Source organism: Phoca vitulina, unplaced genomic scaffold, assembly GCF_004348235.1.
Source record: "Phoca vitulina isolate PV1807 unplaced genomic scaffold, GSC_HSeal_1.0 scaffold25, whole genome shotgun sequence".
NCBI classification, from domain to species: domain Eukaryota; kingdom Metazoa; phylum Chordata; class Mammalia; order Carnivora; family Phocidae; genus Phoca; species Phoca vitulina.
Window position 1 is genome coordinate 16,892,961 of NW_022589728.1, and position 22,779 is coordinate 16,915,739.

At 37.4% G+C, this 22,779-nt stretch overlaps 1 protein-coding gene across 5 annotated transcripts in view; it reads right to left on the bottom strand.

Moving 5' to 3' along the window:
* The window catches only part of PDE7A (phosphodiesterase 7A), a 121,900-nt gene that overhangs the window by 60,610 nt on the left and 38,511 nt on the right, over window positions 1-22,779 (bottom strand). For 4 of the 5 annotated variants that reach the window (XR_004301430.1, XM_032421523.1, XM_032421522.1 and 1 more), the window contains exons 2-3: window positions 3,902-3,962; window positions 397-480 (exon numbers count right to left, since the gene is read on the bottom strand). Coding sequence is in view for 4 of the 5 variants with exons in the window: in XM_032421523.1 (XP_032277414.1) it covers window positions 397-480; window positions 3,902-3,962 (145 nt within the window). In the remaining variant the exon portion in view is untranslated. Of the gene's footprint in view, window positions 1-396; window positions 481-3,901; window positions 3,963-10,247; window positions 11,536-22,779 lie in introns of those variants that run through there. The other variant, XM_032421524.1, reaches the window with a different exon arrangement.

Below are 22,779 nucleotides of genomic sequence, written 5' to 3' on the forward strand. Positions count from 1 at the left end.
GAAAATACCTTATAAAATGTCATTTGCACAAAAACATTTTATCTAGAGTAGTGAAGACAAAACATATGGAATAAAACAACTTCAAACATTATACACACACACACACACACACACACATATATTTCAAGAAGAAAAAAATGTACCAAAGTAATTTCACATTTAAATTGGAAAGGAGAAGAAAAACTATATCAGCTTTCATATTTTATACTTTACAATTCTAATTGCCTCTAAGCATTTACTAACATTATCTAGAAATAAAGTGTCATTTATCATGACCCAATGTTTTTTAAAACATTCCAAACATAACTTTTTTTTCCTTTGAAAAATTACATAAGTTTATGAAAATCTGAAATTTACTGAAAGCCTAAGAGAAATACTGTATATGCCAACACTTACCATGAAAAATACGAAAATCAATATATGGATGAGAACCTCTTCTTTCTGATTCAAATCCTGCTCGACTCCTTACACGTACATCTCCTGGACAAAATCAAGAAAAAATAAACTTAGAAGGCTGCCATTTTGGGAAGAAGCTCCCATATGCAACAAAGGTTTATGTGGTATCATACTCATAAGTACTGGCCCACTAAGTACTTATGGAGTAAGCAGTTAACAGCTGATCTATTTAAAGGGATTTACAAATTTTCAATATTGAATTGTATGGCTAGGTGGACTTCTTTTTTTAATCTACCTCTACAATAATAATAATAATAATAATAATAATTACAATCTAAATTTTAAAGTTAGCATTCGGAAACATGACAAGTATATGACAGTTGAACCTAATATCTTATTATTCACATGGAGTTAAAATCCTCAGCACAAAACTCTAAAAATCCAGAGAGAAAAATATTAAGTGTCTACCCCTTGCCCACCACCATACTAGACTATAAGAGATATGAAAGAAAATACATGACCCATTCTTAAGCACCTTAAAATTTTATGAATGTACAGAAAAATAAAATGTTCAAGATTTTGCCTTAAATGTTTAATTTGATCAATCTTCTCTTTTCTCACTGATAGTGGACATACACCCAAGGACTTTAGTTGGGTCTTAAACTTTGGCCTGTATAAGCTCAGTATTGTTTCTTCTACATGTATTCATATGAATTTCAGATCTACTTCTCCACACAGCAAAATAACCACTGGAAGCATGTACCAGACACTCTTTTTGTGCCTTATAGGCACTATTTTATTTAATTCTCTAAGCAACTCTGGGAGGTAGGAATCTTAGTCCCCATTACAGATGAAGAAACTGAGACTTTGAGAAGTTAAGTAGCCTGCCCATGCCATAAAAGCTAGTAAAGGGTGAGTCAGGATACAAACCTACTCTGTGGACTCCAAAGACAGCACTTTCCCCACTATACTTCCACAGCCTCCAAGTTCATAACCTTTAGGTCTTCATCCCTGCCACCTGTGCCCTTGAATTCTGCTTGCCTAGAAGGCCTTCCTGGCTCACTCGTTTCTCTAAGTAAGGCCATCATTTCCTTCAACGTTTGTGTCATCCCATAGTGATTAATCAGCTCTCTCATGTGGCGATTCCTTCACCCTGCAACAAATTCTTAGTGAACAGCCACCACACGTCAGGCACTGCAAGTACAGCAGTGAGCAAAACACACAAAGTCCCCGGCTTCATGAAGCTTATCCTTTCATGAAGACAAATAATGTAACAAGTAAGGATTTCATTCTATGGAAGATGGTAATAAGTAACCTGGAAAAAACTAAAGCAAGGAAAGAAGAATGGCAGGGGCGGGGAGGGGGGGAAGAAGTAGGGGAGAATGGACTCACTAGGGTGGTCAGAGAAGGCCTCATTGAAAAAAAGGTATTTGAGCAGAGGCCTGAAAGAAGTGAGGCAGTGAGCCATGTGGCTATCTGGAGGAAGAGGTTTCCAGGCATAACAAAGAATAAATAAAATACCCTGAGATGGGGGGCATGCTTGGCATGTTCAAGGTCAAGCAAAGAGGCCAGCATGGATGGACTGAGGTGAGGGAGAAGTCAAGTCCGAGAGATGGTAGGGCCAGTTCATGCTGGACCTCTGTGGGCCATCCTAATAGCTCTGGCTGTTCATCTGAGAAAACCATCAGAAGATTCTGAATGGAGGAGTGAGACTGATTTAACTTAGTTCTCAAAAGCTTCACTTTGGCCACATAAACTAGAATCAAGCAGAGGCACATAGGTAGAGGCAGGGAGACTAGCTAAGGAGCAAGTGTAAGAAATGAAGCAATCTATGGGTTGGTGGGGGGTGGCTATGGGGAGATACTGTTCAAGGGGAACCATGTGTCAGTTATGCAGGGTAAGTTCTGCAGATCTAATGTACAACAATGTGACTATAATTAACAATAAAAAAAATAACTATGGCTCAGATCGTGATGGTAACAGCATCAAGGGTGGTGAAATTCTGGATATACTTTGAAGGTATCAGCCAAGAGGATCTGCTGATGAAGTAGACATGAAGTGGATAAGAAATAAGAGTCAAAAATGACTCGAAGGCTTCTGATCTGACAACCAGAAGAATGGAGTTATGTGCTGAGATGGCAAAGGACTGAAAAATGAACAGACCTGGGAACACAAATGTTTTGTTCTTGCTCTCGCTCCTTAGCTAGTCTCCCTGCCTCTACCTATGTGCCTCTGCTCAATTAAATGTCAGGTACCCACAATACACTCATGTGGAGATGTTCTACAGAGTTAAAAAAAAAAATAGGAGTCTAAAGTTGTTTTCAGGAGAGCAGAATCCCAAATGTGTTTGTAGAGAGACAGAGAGAGTAAAGAGGAAAAGACCACACACTAGCGAGGAAAAAATACATATTACAGTAGAATGGAGTTGAGGCAGACACACAAGGTAAATTAAAGAGGGGAAAAAAGGGGGCACCTGGGTGGCTCAGTTGTTAAGCAGCTGCCTTCAGCTCAGGTCATGATCCCAGCGTCCTGGGATCGAGCCCCGCACTGGGCTCTCTGCTCGGCGGGAGGCCTGCTTCTCCCTCTCCCACTCCCCCTGCTTGTGTTCCTGCTCTCACTTATCTCTGTCTCTGTCAAATAAATAAATTAAAAAAAAAAAAAAAGGAAGAAAAGCAAAAACAGGGCACTGGAGAACACTTAGGCTTAAGAGGATGGGAAAGAATTAGTCAAAGAGGCAAAAACAAAAAACCCAGAGAAAGGTGAAGAATATGGATGGCTCAATATCTTAGAAGTTGAGGAAGGAATTCTGAGCATGAGGAGAGGAGTCACAGAAGACTCCTTTAAGAAAAGAGAAGTAGCTTCTCCCTCTGACCCTCCCCCCTCTCACGTGCTCTCTCTCGCTCTCTCTCTCTCAAATAAATAAATAAAATCTTTAAAAAAAAAAAAAAAAAGAAAAGAGAAGTAAATCTGCAAGATTCCAGTAAATCTTAATTGTACATTTCTAATAGTATGAATTAAAGTACAAGGGATCAAGGAGTGTGTGATGAGGAGAAAAATCTGGTGAAGAGAGAAAACAATGATACATATATACACAATCTAAATTCATTTTACTTTATGGACTTGAGTAATACACGAAAAATTTAAGAACTGAGACTGGGAGAAGACCAACAGTCTTCCTCGCCAGCCAAGTGAGAAGAGAATACATGCAATGACAGGACTATGTGATCAGGACCCTTTTTTATGAAGAATACTCTAGTTCAATTTAAAATTGTGTACTAATGATAAGAGTCCCAGTTATTAAATCAGAGACTCAAGTACTCTAAAAGGCCTCTCTTTATTCACATAACATTCAATATTGGTTTCAAGACTTTTAAACCTCAAAATAATAGATTATTTCTATTGCAAACAGCGATGAAAAGCAACCGAATGAAAACTACCTCAATCTCAAGTAACGCTACACGATAACAAAATTAACGGATATTGGTACAAAATAAATACTGCTTACCTAGCATACGAATGTACAATGCAGTCTGGTCAGAACTGTCATAGGAAATAGCTCCACGCCTCTAGAAAAAAACATACACACATTTTTAATGCATGGCAATTACATGGGATATGAAATTTAACCAACATTTATTATTTATTGTGCAAAAGCTGAATATACAAAATGAAATTAGATATGACATCTGCTCTTAAAATCTCTAGTTGTGAAGAAGACAGTTATAATATAATGAAGCAACACCATAAAAGTGGATACAGAGTAAGGAACATGGAATAGGTAGAAAGTTAATGTCGGAGTCAGACAAGCTCACTTGGGGAAAGACCTTTTGCAGAGGTAGACAGAAGTGAAGAAGAGATACGGTCCAACTATTTACCATTCCCTTAATTTAAACATGAAAGAATAATCAAACAAGAACCATCATTTGACGAAACCCATCAGGCTAGAAATAAATGGAACAAGATGAAAAACCAAATGGCCCAGAGGCTAGCAAGAAATGAGAGAAGTTTTAAAAATATAATTAGTATACTCAAAGAGATTTGAGACAACACTGAATCTATAAAACAAAGAACAGGGTACCACTGAAAGAGAAGTTTTAAAATATATTTTGTGTTTAAAAGTAAACAGATATAAAAATGTAGTTTGCAACATTATTCATAATAGCCCCAAACTAAAAACAACCCGAACATCTAGCAACGAATGAATGGATTAATACAAATGAAGTATATCCATACAACAAAGCATTATTCAGACTTTAAAAGGTATGAAGTACTGATGCATCTACAACATGGCTGAACCTCAAGAACAGTGTGTTGAGTGAAGAGCCAGTCACAAAGGACCATACAGTGTATGGTTCCATTGATATGAAATGTCCCAAACAGGCAAATCCATAGAGGCAGAAAGTAGACTGGTGGTTGTCTAGAGTGGGGAGAGCTGGTGAGAAATGGGGAGCGGATGCTAATGGTACTGTGTTTCTATCTACAAGGGATGAAAGTGTTCTCAAATTATCTGTGGCAAGGACTGCACAACTCTGTGAATACGACTAAGAATTACTGAATTATATACTTTAAATGGGTAAATTGTATGGTATGTGAATTGTATTCCAATAAAGCTATTATAAAAATAACAAATGTTACAAATTTAAAATATACATCCTAAAACAAAATAAATTTGAAGAGCTGAAATACCCTCCACAAGTTCTGCCAACTCTACCTTCACACTCCTCTCCCATTCTCTAGCTCCACTTCTTCCTTCTTTCTCGGGCACCACCACCTCTAAGCTGGCCTCTTGCAGTGGGCTGCTGGCTGTTTCCTGCTGCATCTCTTGGCCCCCAGTCCGCTCTTCACATAGAAGCAACAGTGAACAACTCGGCTACTGCTCAAAATCCTCCAGTGGCTTTCCACACACTTGGAATAAGGTGCAACACCAAACTCTGATCTCCAAAGGCCTCCATGATCTGTCCCCCTACCCTGTCCTCACCACCACAACCCAGCCACACTGGCCTCCTTGCTGTTCCTAGCTGTACCATGGGTGCAGCCTTTATACTTGTTCCCTGTCCAGGATCACTGCATCACTGTTCCTCCTTATCTCTTTGGTTCTAGAGGAAATGTCATCTCTTCACTGAGGCATTCCAAGGCTACCAAATCTAATGTCACCTGAAAGCCACCCTCTCCCACAGCCCTACCTTCCTGCTCTGTTATGGCACTTAGCTGGTGTTATCTTGTTCGCTCGTTCTAAAACAGAAGCTCCATAAGAGCAGGAACTGTGTGTCTTATTCACCACCGTAGCCCTGGCCCCTAAAACAGTAGCTTTTAGTAGATTCTAAATAAATATTTGGTAAATGAGTGACTGAGTAGGTTTATTGCAAATAAATTAGTGAATAGTTTATTAAGTTGATGAATAAACTCATGAATAACAGAACTGATACAAAGACAGATTTAAAAATCTAGAAGATGAAATTGACCAAACCTCCTATTAGAAAGGCCTTTCTAACCGTTCTATAAAACACGTCTAGAAGTCATGAAAGATGGATCAACATGAGTTCAACAGATAGGACAATGGGTGAATTTCCCCCTACTCTATCTAAAAATGAAAGGAACAAAAAGTGCCTTACAAATCAGTGAGAAAATAATAAGAGTGTAGAAAAACAGGTAGGACATAAACATACTATTCACAGGAAAAGAAACAATAAGCCCATAAACACAAGACAAGATGCTCAACTTCATTAACAAAAGAAATAAACATTAAAGAAATGAGATATTTTTATATATCAGATTAATGATCTTCTTCCCTCACAAAATTCTGGCATGAGATTTACATTCCTCAACATACACCTAGAAATCTCAAGGAAAAATGATCACTATAAAGAAATTTACTTTATTTAAAATCCTTATTTGAATGTAGTTTGCAAAATAACTCCCCAAGTCATTATCTCCTTAATGCTTATCATGTAAGAGACAAATGTCAATTAAACTTAATAATTTCATGTATCCTTACAAAAAACAAAAAACAACAGTTCAGAAAACATAAAAGAAACAGAAGTTCAAACAAAAATAAAATTCTAATTTTCAACACCAGTTGTCTCCAGGGAGCCCGAGAGACACAGAGGTAGGAGGAGGACTTTTCAGTGTTTATCCTCTGAATTTTGTAGTATGTGTAGTTATTATCTATTCACAAAATAAACCAAATTAAAATTAAAAAGTAAAATGAGAATCTACTACAAAGAAATCTATAAAGAAAAGCATGATCTCAAATCCCAAGGGACTAAATCATACAGAATACGTTCCTGGCAGCATCACGCTTATAGTGTCTTCCACCAACAGAATCTCTCTCCTAAGGAAGCCTACTGCAGTGTAAACCAAAATAGTTTCAGGGTAAACTATTTATTTTGGAGCAAACAGCCACTGTAATCACTTGGTATTAAAAGGCACCTCTTGCACCTGCTGTTTGATCCTGCTGTAATCTAGTAAGATTACAGGCCTCCCCTTAATACCACCATATTAGAGGAAAACCTAGGAGCCTGGAGAGCATATATGTGGAAATAAATATTAGTCTCAGCCAAGACATATTAGTGAAGCTAAAGATATCACTGTGTAATAGCCTGTCATGGTCAATACCTATCAACCTGCTAGTGTCCAATAACAACTTGGATAAATAGGTTATGAAAACGAATTATGACTTGCCATCTCTAATAGCCCTCTTTAAGAGAGTGATTGACCTTATTATTTTTTTAATGTAGAATGACTATTTACTAAAACAGCCATTAATTAGGAATGTAATATCTCATTTATCACTTCACATATAAGGACTGAGAAAAACTATTATCAGCTCTCTGTTAAATAGTATAAATCAAAAACTTGTTAGTGAACATAATCTAGATTATAACTATGACATACTAAATTTATTTTAAGGTAAATCCTTTAGACTTATTTATAGAGACATTAATTTAAATATAAAAATGATAGGGTCTATATCAATCATAATAAAAACCTGGCAAAAGACTAGAATTTAATTTTAAATATATTAACAAATTACTTACTGAAGTACAACTTATTCAAGTTATTCTATTCATTACTAGTTTAAGTCTGGTCCACACATAACTTAGTTTAAAAGCTATATTAAGCGACAAGACATAACTCTTATAAAATAAATCCAAATGAGACAATTTTTTTTTTAAAGGATGGACTTTTAAAATAGATCTATCTGAGCCTATCAACAAATATATCCCGAGTGATACTTCATTCATTTATCTCCTCACAGACCAAGATTAAAATGAATATTATTAAATTCTCTCACTAAACAATCATGGTAGAACAACCTAAAGTAACTCATTTTGGAAAAATACACTATAAATTATGAATTGTAACAATTTGATTTAAATGTTAGAATTAGTTACTTTAAACCAAAGTCATATGTGCTTTCTATGCCAACACTACAGCATAGACTTAACACATCTTTTTTAAAGATTACCATCTTAAAAGCCAAATACTAGTAAAATCCTACTTTTATTAAAAGAGTAAAACGAATTTAATGACAATCCTGTGTCGCAGTCAGTCACAAAACACTTTGTGCTATCATCCACATCCCCACCTCACCTCACCACTGAAGGGAAAGAACTCAGACGCCTCTACCCGTGACTCTTCTAATTTAGCCATCCTGGGAACAGCTTGTAAAGCAAACTAGTATAGGTCAAAACATGGGCGTGGCTGAGCTAATCAGAAACTGACAGCAGCAGCGTAAACAAGTTAAACTGTAAGGTTCCAAAGGATCCACTGCCACGCTAACAGGACTTCTGAGTGCCCTGGTAGGACACTCACTCACCTTCAATCAGGATGAATCACTCTTCCACACAAGATCTCACTTACAAAGTGAGTGACAAAAGGTGTAAAAGTTGTTCCAATATTAGTTAATACGAAACTTTTAAAGACAAACATTTTTAAAAACTGAGCAAAGATATTTTAAGTGCCATTGTTTTTATCTTGTTCAAGTTTTCCACTAAAATGATCTACTGTGCAAAAGCCTGTTTATTTCCCTTACATGGGAAAAGTAATAATACATTAACTAACACTTGCTGAACTCCTACTTTGTGTCAGAAAATGTTACAGGTGCTTTCATATAAAATCTCATTTAACCCATACAAAGACCTTTATAAGATAGGTTTTGTTGGCCCCATTTGGTGGATTAGTAAACTGATGGTCAAAGGGCTTAACCACAGTAGTACTAAATAAATTAAATACATTTTTTGGTAACATTACCAAACAACAGTAACAGATTACAAAAGATGGCTGTGCAGCCAAAATTTTAAAAGCAGTTTTCTCTGATGTAGTAAAATGAGCTTTTTCAGAGTATATTCATCTTACACATGCTAAAGAAACATGCTGATGTTTGTCTATTAAAACATTGCATTGATCCACTGAACAGTATCCTGCCTATGAAAACAATATATTTTTCAAAAATACCGCAAACTTAAAATATTAACATTCTTTTTGTTTAAAAGCTTAATTTTGGGGGGAGCACCTGGGTGGCTCAGTCAGTTAAGCATCCGACTCTTGATTTTGGCTCAGGTAATGATCTCAGGTCTATGAGATCAAGCCCTGTGTCTGGCTCCCCGTTGGGCGTGGAGCCTGCTTGAGATTCTCTCTCTCCCTCTGCCCCTACCCACCACCGTGTCCCCCTTGCCCCCTGCTCTTGCTCTCTCGCTCTCTCGCTCTCTCTCTTAAAAAAATTTTTTTTTTGCTGGTTAGAAAAAAAGTAAAAAGTCTCTAAAAACATCCAAAACTCAATGAATTAATATTAACTTGACCTTCATTCAATAACCTGGTGAGCTAATCCTTTAAAAACAATGAGTAAATAGCTGTCAGTACAACAAAATTAATTCTTAACTTATAAAACACAGGATTTTAAAAATTTGAGCACACTGTTTTTCTTTAAGAGATTTCTTCAATCATATTCACTAAGAAATCAAGACTACTTCAATAAGGGACAATTATGTTTAAAACATTATGTGAAAAATTATGTACCAAGGATTAAAACCTTGCTTGAAAAAGAAACAACTTTATGGAAGCTTTAGGTTCCTTTGCAAATACTGATGGCCTTATAAATTTTAAGTTAATATTCTTCAATTTCTTAAATACAGGAAGAAAAAAGCTGCATGATGGATGAAAGATATAATCATTTTTATACAAGTATAGAAAAAATAATTTCACATAGTATCATCTTAAATATTTCCTACATTAGTTTTAGACTTTTTTCCAGATGGCAAAGGGCTAGCATTCTAGCCAGCATTTCTCAAGCCTGATACTCAGAATTAAAGTTCAAAAACAACAGATACATAATAATCTTACATTTTTTCCAACATATTATAAGTAAGGTACACATTCTGGTAGTAGACTTTAACAGAGAACATGATAGAGGGTAGTGTTTCATTTTTAAAAAGTTCATAACTGTTTAGAAATTCTCAACAACTACACATTTAACATATAAGTAAATTCTTTATCTCCAAAAAGAATATTTAAAATATGTACACCAAAAGTATAAATTAATAATTACTTAATCTTAAAAGGTATATTTCTTTAATCACAAACTTCTTTAAGGGAATGATACTGAGGGAAGCTACTTTGACACCAAGGAATGATACCCTAAAAAGCCCCTGAAAGGAGGAATCGGGTGGGAAAAGAATAAAAAGTCCACGCTTAACTACAATTAAGCTTTTCAGTTGACAGGTAAAACTCGAATAGCTCTCTTAATCAGAGAAAAAAACTGAAGCCAAAGGAGAAACTCCTAGCAATTCTATTCCAACCAAATACATAAACTGATGATTAATGTCACAATCCTAAAAATAAAGATGGCCTACCTTAGAGGCGATCCACTTGAGAAGAACCACAGCCAGACACCAGATCAATGTAATTCCCATTGGATCAGTCAAAAGCCCACTGCATAATCTCCCTCCTCTCCCAGCAGGCAATAAGCAAGGAAGACTTGTTACGAGTTTGATAATAACCAGCTGTCCCGAGGCAGAGGAGAGGGGACACCGACTGCCTGGAACCTCAAGCAGCTGCCTTCAAACCAGATCACCTGACTCCTCTGAGAATGCGCAGCCAGGCAGCCTTCCTCCTCAGCGCGTGCTTAAGGCCACAACCCCAGAGTTGGGGTAGAACAGCGTAAGTAATGTTGGAAGAGGAAAGGAAAAAAAAACTTAGTGAGGGCTGACCTAACAGTCTCACAAAATAGACACAAGAAGGTCCCAGGCGAGCCCCAAACACTTCTACAGCTTAATACTAACAGAGTGCTTTGACAGAACTTTCAAAAAATGTTTGGCAATACACAAAATTTCCTCATTTCTTTCACACAGACCACCTCCACAGGTATAATGTCCTGGCACTTAAAAATATGAATGCATTTTAGTCTATCTTTTCAACTTTTAACACTGAATGTATTCAGCTTTTTACTTCTTTTAGGGCTAGGATTACTTTATGAATGTTAGAGCCATTCATAAATACCGTCTGCCCTATTTAACACTGTAATTCACTCATTTTAGATTTACTGGCAAAGGCCAGTCTAAAGGTGCATTTTCAGACAATTAAAAGTATATTATTTCTAAGTCCTAGTTGCCATCTAGCTTATATTACAATATTTTTGGTACACGTCACCTTCTTCTCTTGGTTGGTGAGTGAACTCTCTAATGGCAAAGTGTGCCTATATTCATCCACCTTCATGACCTCACAGCAGCCAGCAGGTTGCAGGCAGTACTGCTGAGAAAGTCTTTCATGAAACTTTCATTCAAGTATTCTGCAAGTATTTGTTAAGCTTCTACTATGTACCAGACCCTGTGCTAGATGCCAGGGGCACAATCCTCCAGTGAAAACAGAAATGGCTCCTGCCCTTGTGAAGCTTACAGTTGAGTCAGAGGCTACTTTAACCAAAGTCTACAAACATAAATATAAAAGTGCAACTGTAACAAACAAGTACAGTGAAGTGGGGATAAGAACTGCCAACACCGTCTGCATCTGACCTACTGCAGAGGAGCGGGACTTCTTCCCACAGTTCCTGAAACGAAGGGGCAAGCACATGAAGAGGACAGGAAGAATGATCGGGGCAGACACGACAACCAATGACGGCCAAGCAGCTATGAAACAAAGCAAGGAAGGAAGAGACAGGAAGACCAGGGGAGGCTAGAAAGCAGGGCGAGTCAAAGTGGAGGCCGTGCGAAGGTGTTTTACCTTCATCCTAACAGCTAATCCCAACCTAAAGAACTTTCGCAGGTTCTGGTCAAGGACAGCTGTGTGGGGTGGGAGCTGGACAGGCAGTTCAGTTGGCCACTGCAGAGGTCCAGGAGAGGGGCGAAGAGCCTGCGCGGAGTGCTAGAGATGAAAGGGGGGGCTGGCTGGAGAAATACTCGGGACATGACAGGTCCGTCACAGACTGCAGTCCATGACAAGACAGAGGCATCTGCGTGGCAACAGTCCACAAAGGATGGTTCTAAAGTATTTGAAATAGCCCAACAGGTCAAATACTAATGTAATGCTATTTTCATGATCCAATCCTCAGTACAAAGAAGTTTATTTAAAAGAAAAGTTAATTCTAGACCTGTCAAAAAGCAGCATAAATTAAATTAGCAGATCTAAATCAAAATTTTCCTAAATTGAAACCGTTCATAACACATGGTCATAAATTTCTCACTCTACCTTATACATTATGTATATCTCTTCCTGCTACTGAAGCAACAAGCTGTAATGCAATCCTTGCACAAACGGAGAAGACTTTTTTGTCAGGAAACTAGGTGTGACAGGAGATTGTCAGGGTCTTTCATTATTCTCTGTATTCTAGTAGAGCTCCAGTAACCAAACTGAAGGAATGCCCAGGAAAAGGACCAAGCAGCAGAATGCGTATTAGCCCAAGTCTCAGGAGCAATGCTGGTGACCATGGGAGAGGGGCCGTGCGGCCTGGGCCAGGGGCTAACACGGGCTTGAGGTTGCTATCTGCTGCTCTAGCCCATGCTGCACCCTCCGAATTAGCCCATTACCATGATGCTCAGCCCAGAAGGACTTCTCATTTTCACACTTCCTTTCCAATCAGCTGCTTAAGGAGTCAAATTCTGAGAAGCAAATATAAGATTGCTGTTTTTGGTACTTAAATATTTTTATAAAAGTCTTTTTGATTAAAGATGAGCTCAAGAATCTGCACTTTCATTTAGTCTAAAAAGGAAGGATTTATCAGGAAATAATCAGAATTGAGACAGAGAATTAAGAAAAAAAACGACATAAGAAAGGCAGTCCTAAAAGTTCTCTCATTTAAGTGAATTTCTGTTGAATTTATTTCTATCACCTCAAAATTCTACTGGGTTTAGAGACAAGAGCCTGGGTTTATGTCACAGCTTTACCGCCAAGAGCTGAGTGACCCTGGGCAAGTTACCACTTTGCTGGGCCTTATTTTCCTCGCCTTCACAGGACTTAGATAACATCTATACAAGAATACCTTGCTCATAGTAGGCTCTCAATAAATTTCAGCCAAATCAGAATTAAATATTTAAGACTTAAGAATGATACTGACCAAATCACTCCAGCTTCAACCCAACAATAGACTTCACTGAAATCACAATGGTCCGTAAAGGGAATTCACACTGTGCTTGCCTAGGGCCCTTAGAAATCTTTTCCGAGCCCTAGGAGAGTGAGGGTCTTGACTCATTTTTCACACTGGTGAACAGGTTGGCTCCCTAAAGTGGTTTCCCCAACATCTTCTTAAATTTATACTCTGACAGTGAAATACAGAGAAAATCAAGACACGATCCTCCCAGATTAGAAAATTCTCTATTTGAATAGAAATAGCTATTGAGGGGCGCCTGGGTGGCTCAGTTGGTTAAGCGACTGCCTTCGGCTCAGGTCATGATCCTGGAGTCCCGGGATCGAGTCCCACATCGGGCTCCCTGCTCGGCAGGGAGTCTGCTTCTCCCTCTGACCCTCTCATGCTCTCTCTGTCTCATTCTCTCTCTCAAATAAATAAATAAAATCTTTAAAAAAAAAAAAAAAAAAGAAATAGCTATTGAATTTATGCCCAAAAACCCCATAAATCATTGCTAATGATGCATGCACATCACTCAAATCTTACAAAAATCTCAACAGTACACTTAACTTTCTTAATGGCATGGACCTAATAGCTTTAAATTTTTTTTCTTATTTTGAAATATGAAATATTTACCACTAATTTATGTGTATCAGTTGCAAGGACTTCCTTTAATAATAAAAATATTTCAGTAAGATGAAATAAAAGCAAAAGCTGTTATCAAATTAGTACGAATACTCCTTTACATTATGTTTACTTCATAGAAAATTCTCCTAAAAATTAATCTTTCCAGATTGAATCATGTAACTTATTATTCCATAAAGAAAGAACTGTGTCTTTTACACTAATAACAAATGTATCCTTTTACATTAATTTTTCTCACCTCCGCCTAGTGAAACATGGCAGAGTAACAAAAAAATCAGACTATACTAGTGGCGCCTGGGTGGCTCAGTCCTTAAGCGTCTGCCTTCAGCTCAGGTCATGATCCCAGGGTCCTGGGATCGAGCCCCGCATCGGGCTCCTTGCTCAGCAGAGAGCCTGCTCCTCCCTCTCCCACTGCCTGCCCGCCGTTCCCCCTGCTTGTGCTCTCTCACTATCTCTGTCTCTGTGTCAAATAAATAAAAATAAATACAATCTTAAAAAAAAAAACAGACTATACTAGAAAAATTAGTGCACAGAATACAACTAAACTTTCAAAAACAGAATTTGATACTTTAAGAAGAAAGTATAAAACTTTTTACCTTTCTGGGGCTAATAAAACTAATATCTGAAAAATGAAAGTATTAAAAGCAGACCTCACTATTTTAAAACTGTGATCAATAGAAAGACAAGACATGACTTTGATCATTGTGTTTTAGAGAAGTAATCCAAGTGCAAATTTTATTCCTGGGGCTCTTTGCCACCCACAGGACACCTGTCAATCTTGGCAATAGCCTTTAGCTATCCATATAGAGACTCAGCATGTCCTTCCCTTGACCAAATTAGGCTAACCTCATCTGCATTGACATCAGTGTCTATAATTTTGGATTCTCATGGACGGAAATAGCCTATCCCAGAGTTCTTTATACAAATGTTGTGTCTGTGGAAAACTATAACCAAATTTATAATAGAAAAATGTGAACACTATAGTCAAAACCCTCCAATTGTGCTTTTATCATTTTGAATTCCAGCCAATTTTAATAGCAAGTAATAAAGCAAAGCAGGTTTTTTTGTTCATTTCTTTCACTAAAAGCCACATATCAGGGCTTCTTATTCTTCAGGTGGTATAAATTTCAAGAAATATGAAACTGACAAAAAAAAATTAGCTTCGATAACAAAAAAATATTTTAAAACTATGGTAACATGGGAATTTTACCAGTTAATTAATACCTTTGTGTCATACTGATTTAGAGCTCTGAATTAAGTTTTTTGTTATATAGTATCTCAGTAGTTGATGACAGCAGGCATGTGATTAGTCCAGGTATGGAGGAAACAGTAAAAGCGCTCTGACACTTTACAAACATTCAAGCCTTCTGTTACAGACAACTATCTTATGACATTAAAAGAACTTAAGAGATTTGCTTATTGAACCACTGTTCATAATATATTAAAAATTATGGAAAAGTGGAAGTAGTCACAATTTTTAGAAGGAAAAAACAGTAGTGTAGATCTGTAGAGTGTGAACTTAAAAAAGGAGCATTCAGTGTGCATGCTGTAAGTGTAAAGCTACTAGTATATTATTAGACCAGGAGAATGTCACAAAGACTTAATTTCAGCAGAGCTGCACACGAAGTCTCTGGTGGCAACCTTAAACAAAACAGAACAATGTGAGCCCCATACTACAGATAGGCAGATTCCTAGCTGGCTAAACCAACATACCCAGAGATTAAGTACTTGATACCAAACAAGTGGAAGAATTCTAGAGGTAACTAACAGAACTCTGCATCTGAACTTGTCTTGTTCCACACTTCACTTACTGGGGTGCAGATCAGACAAATGCATATCAAATCTGCATATAAAATGCAAAGGATAAACCAGCAAGCTTAATTACAAATAACTTAAAAAAGGTCAGGATGTTTAATCTCGAAGGTAATAAGAGACGGTAATTAAAGGCACTGAAAGTCAGATAAGTATCCAGATCAAGGATGTTTCACTATTCCCAATACAGGCCACATTTATAAGACTCAGTTCAGTTCTGAATATCACCCTGGGAGATGCATACATACACGGCATTTTATTTTATTTATTTATTTATTTTTAAAAGATTTTATTTATTTATTTGACAGAGAGAGCGAGAGAGCACAAGTAGGGGGAGCAGTAGAAGGAGAGGGAGAAGCAGGCTTCCCGCAGAGCAAGGAGCCCGATGCGGGGCTCGATCCCAGGACCCTGGGATCATGACCTGAGCCGAAGGCAGATGCTTAACCATCTGAGCCACCCAGGCGCCCCCATACATGGCATTTTAAAATACAGATAAGAATAATATACACAAGAGATAATAGTATTATAACTGAGATGCTTTAGGCAAAGAAATAAAAAGAGGGACAGAACAGGTGTTAAACAGCTATGAGATAAAATAATCTAAGGGGTTTAGCTCTATTCTGTGAAATTACAGGAGGTGGAAATAAGACCAATGAGCAGTAAAGTTTGTGGAAAATAGAATTTGACTCAGTATTACCATCTAAGAACTTTCTACAATTTGAGCCATGTAATTTGAAAAGAGGTGCCTCAAACAAGCCTCTGTTAAGGAGGCTGTGGGACAGGCTAGAACAACTGACCTTCAAGTTCTCAACCAATTCCAAAATTCCACAGTACTCTAACTAAATCAGAGACTGGAGTTCAGGAAGGCTAAGGTACTTGAAATTTGTATGGTAGAGTACCAGAGAGGAAATGTGTGAAGAAAATGGGCTCCAAAAGGCTGAAAGTGGGTCTCCTTGAGTCTTTGGCTAAATATTAAGCTAGTTATGTGCAGTATGAGATTCCATGAGGCCAGGAGAATGACCAGGAGAAGAACTACTACAGAGGAGCTGGGAAACACGAGCCCCCCAACCAACCACTGTAAAGAGCGCTCACAAAATACCTGGGACATTCCACAGAGACCTCAGAAATGTCATACCTTAGGAGAAGGGCAAAACCAACCCATCAATGCAGAAAATTCTATTAAACAACACTGTTCTAGACCCACACTAACAAAGCTCATAATATGCCAAAAAGGATTAGGAGGATCAGAAAGTAACTAAATTACCTGCCAGATCAAAACTCAACACTCTTTTAAGAACGACAAATAAAATTACAAATTAAGAGAATAAACAAGAAAAGGTAACCCAATGCAAGGGGTAAAAACAGTCAATAAAAACAAACCCGGAAATGATCAAGATGATGGAATTAGTAGAAAAGAACTTCTAAAATCTTATCATAATATATACAAAGATTTAAAGGAAAACATACACAAACTGAAAAAAGAAATTCAAACTTTTTAAAAAAAAATGGACTACTTATAGCTGATAAATACAATATCTAAATTGCAAAATTCACAGTTGAGCTTAACAGCAGACTAAACACTGTAGAAAAAGAGATAAGTGGAAATTACCTAAACATCTTCCAAATTTGATAAGAACTACCAATCCACATGTCAAAGAAGCTCAATTAACTTCAATTAGGAAAAACATAAAACAACACAAGGTACAAGATAATAAAGTTGCTGAAAATCAACTGATACCAAAACCAGACAAAGACATTTTAAGAAAAGGAAACCATAGATGCAACCCCTCATAAATATGGACACAAGAGTCTTTAAGAAAATATTAGAAAATCAAACCCAACAATATATAAAAAGGAAATACACTGTGACTAAGTGTAAATTATCCCAAGAATCCATAATTGGCTTAATGTTCCAAAAAAACAATAAATGCAATTCAACATATTAACAGAAAAAATCAATCATTTCAATTGACAAAGAAAAAGCATTTAACAAAATCCAATGCCATTTATGATAAACACTCTTACTAAAATAGAAATAAATGAAAACTTCCTCACCCAATAAAGAAGATCTATGAAAAATCTACACCCATTATCATACTTAGCAACAAAAAACAATGCTTTTGCCCTTACATCATGAACAAAGCAAGGATGTCTGTTCTACCATTTTAACATAGTATCAAAAGCCAATGCATTAAGGCAAGAAAAAGAAGCATAAGGCATACAAATTGGAAAGGAAGAAGAAAATCTGTCTTCATTTGCAGGACAATCAGATTGTCTATGCAGAAAATCCTAAAGACTCTACATAAAAACTACTAGAACTAATATTTAGCAAAGTCACAATACACAAGACCAATAAACAAAATCAATTGTATTTCTATATACTAATGAAAAATGTTTGGAACATGAAATTTAAAAAATATTATTTCCAATAGCATCCATAAACATGAAATACTTAGGGAAAAACTTAATAAATGCACGCAACAAGATATAGTGAAAACTATAAAACATTTTTGAGAGAAGTTAAAAAAGAACTACATAAATGGAGAAATATACTATGTTGTTATGGGATTGAGATATGTCGAAGAGATATGTCGAAGTTCTAACCTGGATACCTGTGAATGTGACCTTATTTGGAAAGAGGTTCTCTGCACAGGTAATTAAGATGAGGGCATCTGGGTTAGAGTAAATTCTGAATCCAATATAACTGGTGTTCTTATAAGAAGAGAGAAATCTGGACACAGACACACAACCACACAGGGGAGAAAGCCATATAAAGACGGAGACTGGAGTAAAGCATCTACAAGCCAAGGAATGCCAAGGATTGCCAGCAATATCAATATCAGAAGCTAGGTGTAGAAAAGATTCTTCCCTAAAGCCCTAGAGAGAGCCCGGTCCTGCCAACACCTTAATTGCAGACTTCTAGCCTCCAGAACTGTGAGATAATAAATTTCTATCGTCTTAAACTATCCACTTTGTGATACTCTGTTATGGCAGCCCTAGGAAACTAATACAAAACCTGAGGTGCTTATGGAGAATGAATTTATCTTAGGGATTTGTGGAAAATGCAAATTCAAGGTGCATCAAGGGTTTCATAAAGGCCTTGAAAGAGAAGTAGGCTAGAGAGAGGGATTTGGGAGTAATCCTCTATTAATCAAGACCATATAGTAAAATCACCAAATGAGAGAAGAGAAGATGGTTAAAACCAAATCTTAAGGCTCACAAGCAGGAGAGGACTGGGAGGGCAAAAAGCGAAAATTTACAAATGGTAACATTCAGATTAAATAGCACCACTCCCCAATCTGTTCCCCCCCCACATATGCAAATAACATTCCTTTCCCTCTTACACCTCAGTTAACGTTAAAGCCAGTAAGAAACAGCTTTGAATACAGTACAAAAAGCAAGTGAAAAGAAAGCTATTGCTCAACAAATCTCAAACCAAATCCCCTTTTAAGACTTAAAGTTTCTTACAGACCTAGGCTAGAGAAAGAATTTTTGGTTCAGCTCTCCCTAATCTAGGCTCCTTTAGTTCCTTTAGAAGATGAAAGCAAGACACGGCAGCTAATATTAAAACTTTTTCCTATGGTGAGCGCTGTGAATTGTGTAAGACTGTTGAATCACAGACCTGTACCTCTGAAACAAATAATACATTATATGTTAAAAAAAAAAAAAAAAAAATATGTTTAAGAAGGGGAAAAAGAAGGGGGGGGAAGGGGAGGGGGGGACGTGCTGGGCGGAGGGGCGGGGCGGGGGAGTGGGGGGTGGGCGGGGGGGGGGGGGGGCGGGGGGATGGGTTAGCCTGGTGATGGGCATTTAAAGAGGGCACATTCTGCATGGAACACTGGGTGTTATACGCAAACAATGAATCATGGAACACTACAACAAAAACAAATGATGAGGATGACTGGGTGGCTCAGTCGTTAAGCGTCTGCCTTTGGCTCAGGTCATGATCCCAGGGTCCTGGGATGGAGCCCCGCTCCTGCTCAGCGGGGAGCCTGCTTCTCTCTCTCCCACTCCCCCTGCTTGTGTTACCTTTCTCACTATCTCTCTCTCTGTCAAATAAATAAATCTTAAAAAAAAAAAAAACCACAAAAACGAATGATATAATGTATGGTGATTAACATAACATAATAAAATTAAAAAACAAAAAAACAAAACTTTTTCCATCCAGTTCTGTAACTGACACTGATTTGGAAGAAGTCGTTGAGATAAACAGTGGCTAACCAAGACAAAACCCATGCTCCTATTATATTATTTACTAGGTGGAGTGAATGAATCTCTTGTCAAAGTCTCTTAGACCACTTTCATTTCCACTGGTGGACTAGTTCAGAGAACTGATCCTACCACTGAAAACTGAAAATAGTGAAAAATATAGAAAATATCTACTGAAATGAATCCATGAGCTGGTAAGAATATAAGAATACTCAGGCAAAAACTATGTAAAAGTAGGAATGCACAAAGGTAAGCAGAGTTGGCTTTCATTTCAAGGTCAAAGTGGAGGGTAGAGGAGGTGAACCTGAGCTCTGGATTTTTCACAACCACATGGGTATATGGAACAAAAAAGACCAAAGTCCAGGGTCTGGCCAAAATATAGAGCACATCCTAGTAACTATTACTAATGGAATACACAATGGGCAATAATTACATTCTATGTTCATTAAAAAAAAATAGCTTGAATCAAATCATATACAACCACCAGCTAGGAGAACATAATACAAATTTATGTCGGCTGGCAAAATGATTGTCATATTTTGGATTTTTTCATCAAAAATCTACAATTTTGATGAACTTTACTGCAAAAGCAGTTAAGATTAATTAATGCTACCTCCAGGAGCTCTAACTAGAACAATGTATAAAAGCAGTTTACTAAGGTTCAGAGAAAAGAGCTACTTTCTCTTAAACTCACACCAATTGTTTACATTTAAATAAAATGAAGAGAACAGGAAGGCTTCTGTACTTAGCATATATAATTATAATGTTTTGTTTAAAATAGAATAGACAAAGAATTAAAAAGACAAAAATAACGTTTAATTTGCATTGAAGTACACAGTACTTATTCAGAAGAAATGCATGTATAATCAACATTATACAAAGAAATTTAAAACCTAACTTATATCATCTAACATCAACAAAACTCTCACTAAAAAATCTTTTCTTCATTGAGCCATAAAGTAGAATAGAGGTTACCACCAGCTGGGGAAAGAGGGGAGCAAGCTGCTGTTTAATGGGTACCCAGTCTCTGTGTGGCATGATGAAAAAGTTCGGGAAATAGTGGTGATGGTTGTAGAACACTGTGAATATACTTAATGCCACTGCATTGTGCATCCAAAAATGGCTAAAATGGCAAACTTTACGTTAGGTACATTTTAGCACAATAAAAAAATACATACAAAAACTATTTTCATCTCATTTTCCTTAAAGTTTGGAATTCTCTTAAGTCTGAAACTCATGCAAGTAAGTATCCTCTAAAAATTGGACTAGGAGAGCAGAGGCTTTGGGTTATGTGATCATAGATGCAAATCTGAGGTCTATCCTTCCTAATCACAGACTCTTGATACAAGGTACATTCTAAAAGCTTCAGTTCCCTCCACCTGGAAAATGGGAAAGTACTTGAACGCAAAGTTGTAGTAAGGATTACAGCAGACAGCTATAGTATGCATGAAGATAATCCAGGAACTTCACACCAAGGCGTTCTTATTCAATTCTCTGACATACGAAGAGTTATTAACTAAATGAAGTTATTAGCTAAAATCTAAAAACCTTTAAAAATCATGTAACACCCTTTAAGCAGTGCTTGATAATATATTCAGGCATACAAAACTTGATTCAAATTCTTTAAAATGGCTTTTCCTTCTCTATGTTTATCAATCCAGCTCTTATTTTTTTTTTAAAGATTTATTTATTTATTTGAGAGAGAGAGAATGAATGTGGGGGGAGGGGCAGAGGGAGAGAAACCCAAGCAGACTCCCCACTGAACGTGGTGCCCGAAAGTGGAGCTCAATCCCAGGACCCTGAGATCATGACCTGAGCCAAAATCACGAGTTGGACACCCAACTGATTGAGCCACTCAGACGCCCCTCGACCCAGCTCTTATTTAAATTAACAGTTTCTCTAAGTTACAATATGAGGCCGTCAGGAATATTAAAAACAAACAACTTATTGTTAAGTAAAAGAAGTCTGATGATAATGCTCTCCTTTTCAATTTTTTGCCAGCTGCCACCCAATGTATTTAATAGTCCATTTACAGTCATCTCCATCAGCAACAGGCATACATTTAACAATATTAAACCAATCAGGAATTTGCCCAAAGTGGTGCATAGTCTAGATCACAATTTTACTCTTTTAGGAAATGAGACATGGCTGGCATAGGTGGTGTTTAATCTTCTTAAGTACCAAATACTTTGCATACCCCCACATGATACAAGTTAATCTTCTGATACCCGGTATTGTATTTTTTTAAAATCTGTATATTATGATGTTCTGACATCTTAAGAAACCATTCTAGCTGGGAAGAGACTGCCTGTCCCAGAGCTAGCCCCTTCTTGGAGACAGCAAAGGGCCCAGCCAGGCGCATGCCCTTGATGTGCAAACTAATCCAGAGCCAGACCTTCTCCATCAGATCCTTTTCCCCAAGGCCTTAATCACCCAGAGACAGGTACTAGGCAACTAGGGACCACTCCTATAGCCCAAAGCCCACCAAAATTATTTAAATCTGCCAATCATAAACCATTCACTCTGCCCTGCCTTTCCTTGGGAACCCCCAACAAAGACTGTGGCCCTAATGCTCTCCTCTCATTCCTGTCTTCTGCCTGCTAACCTGGTGCCTTCCCTGTGGCCCCTGCATGGTGTGTTCTGTCTCCTGTCTCTGGGACCTCTGAGTATAATAAACTTTATTTTTCCGAGCCTTTCCTGTGTCTCCTCTTGTAACTGCACCTGACTATTAGCAAAGAATACAAAACACATCCACTGACTGAGAAAATACAAAATATTATTGTGAGTTCAGTAGTTATGTTTAAATAATTTTACTTAATCACAACAGTATCTACTTATATTTGAAACACACTGGTACATATATATTTGAGATTTATATTTTTAAGTTTACTATTTCAAATACATGTGGATTCGTGAATCCCTTGCCAAATTCCCAGATTCTCCTGGGATTTGCCATTCTCCTTTGGGAACCACTGTCCGGAGGATGATAAGGCAAGGTGTGTGTATGCACAACTCTCCCCTCCCACCATATCCCGACCTCTGACACACATTTCTTGAAGAGATAGGCCCCATTCAGTATACCATCATCTCTCTAAAAAGCTGATAAGAATGGGGGGTGGGGGTTAGCTAATCTAAGAAAAACCTTTATAAGAAAAACCTAT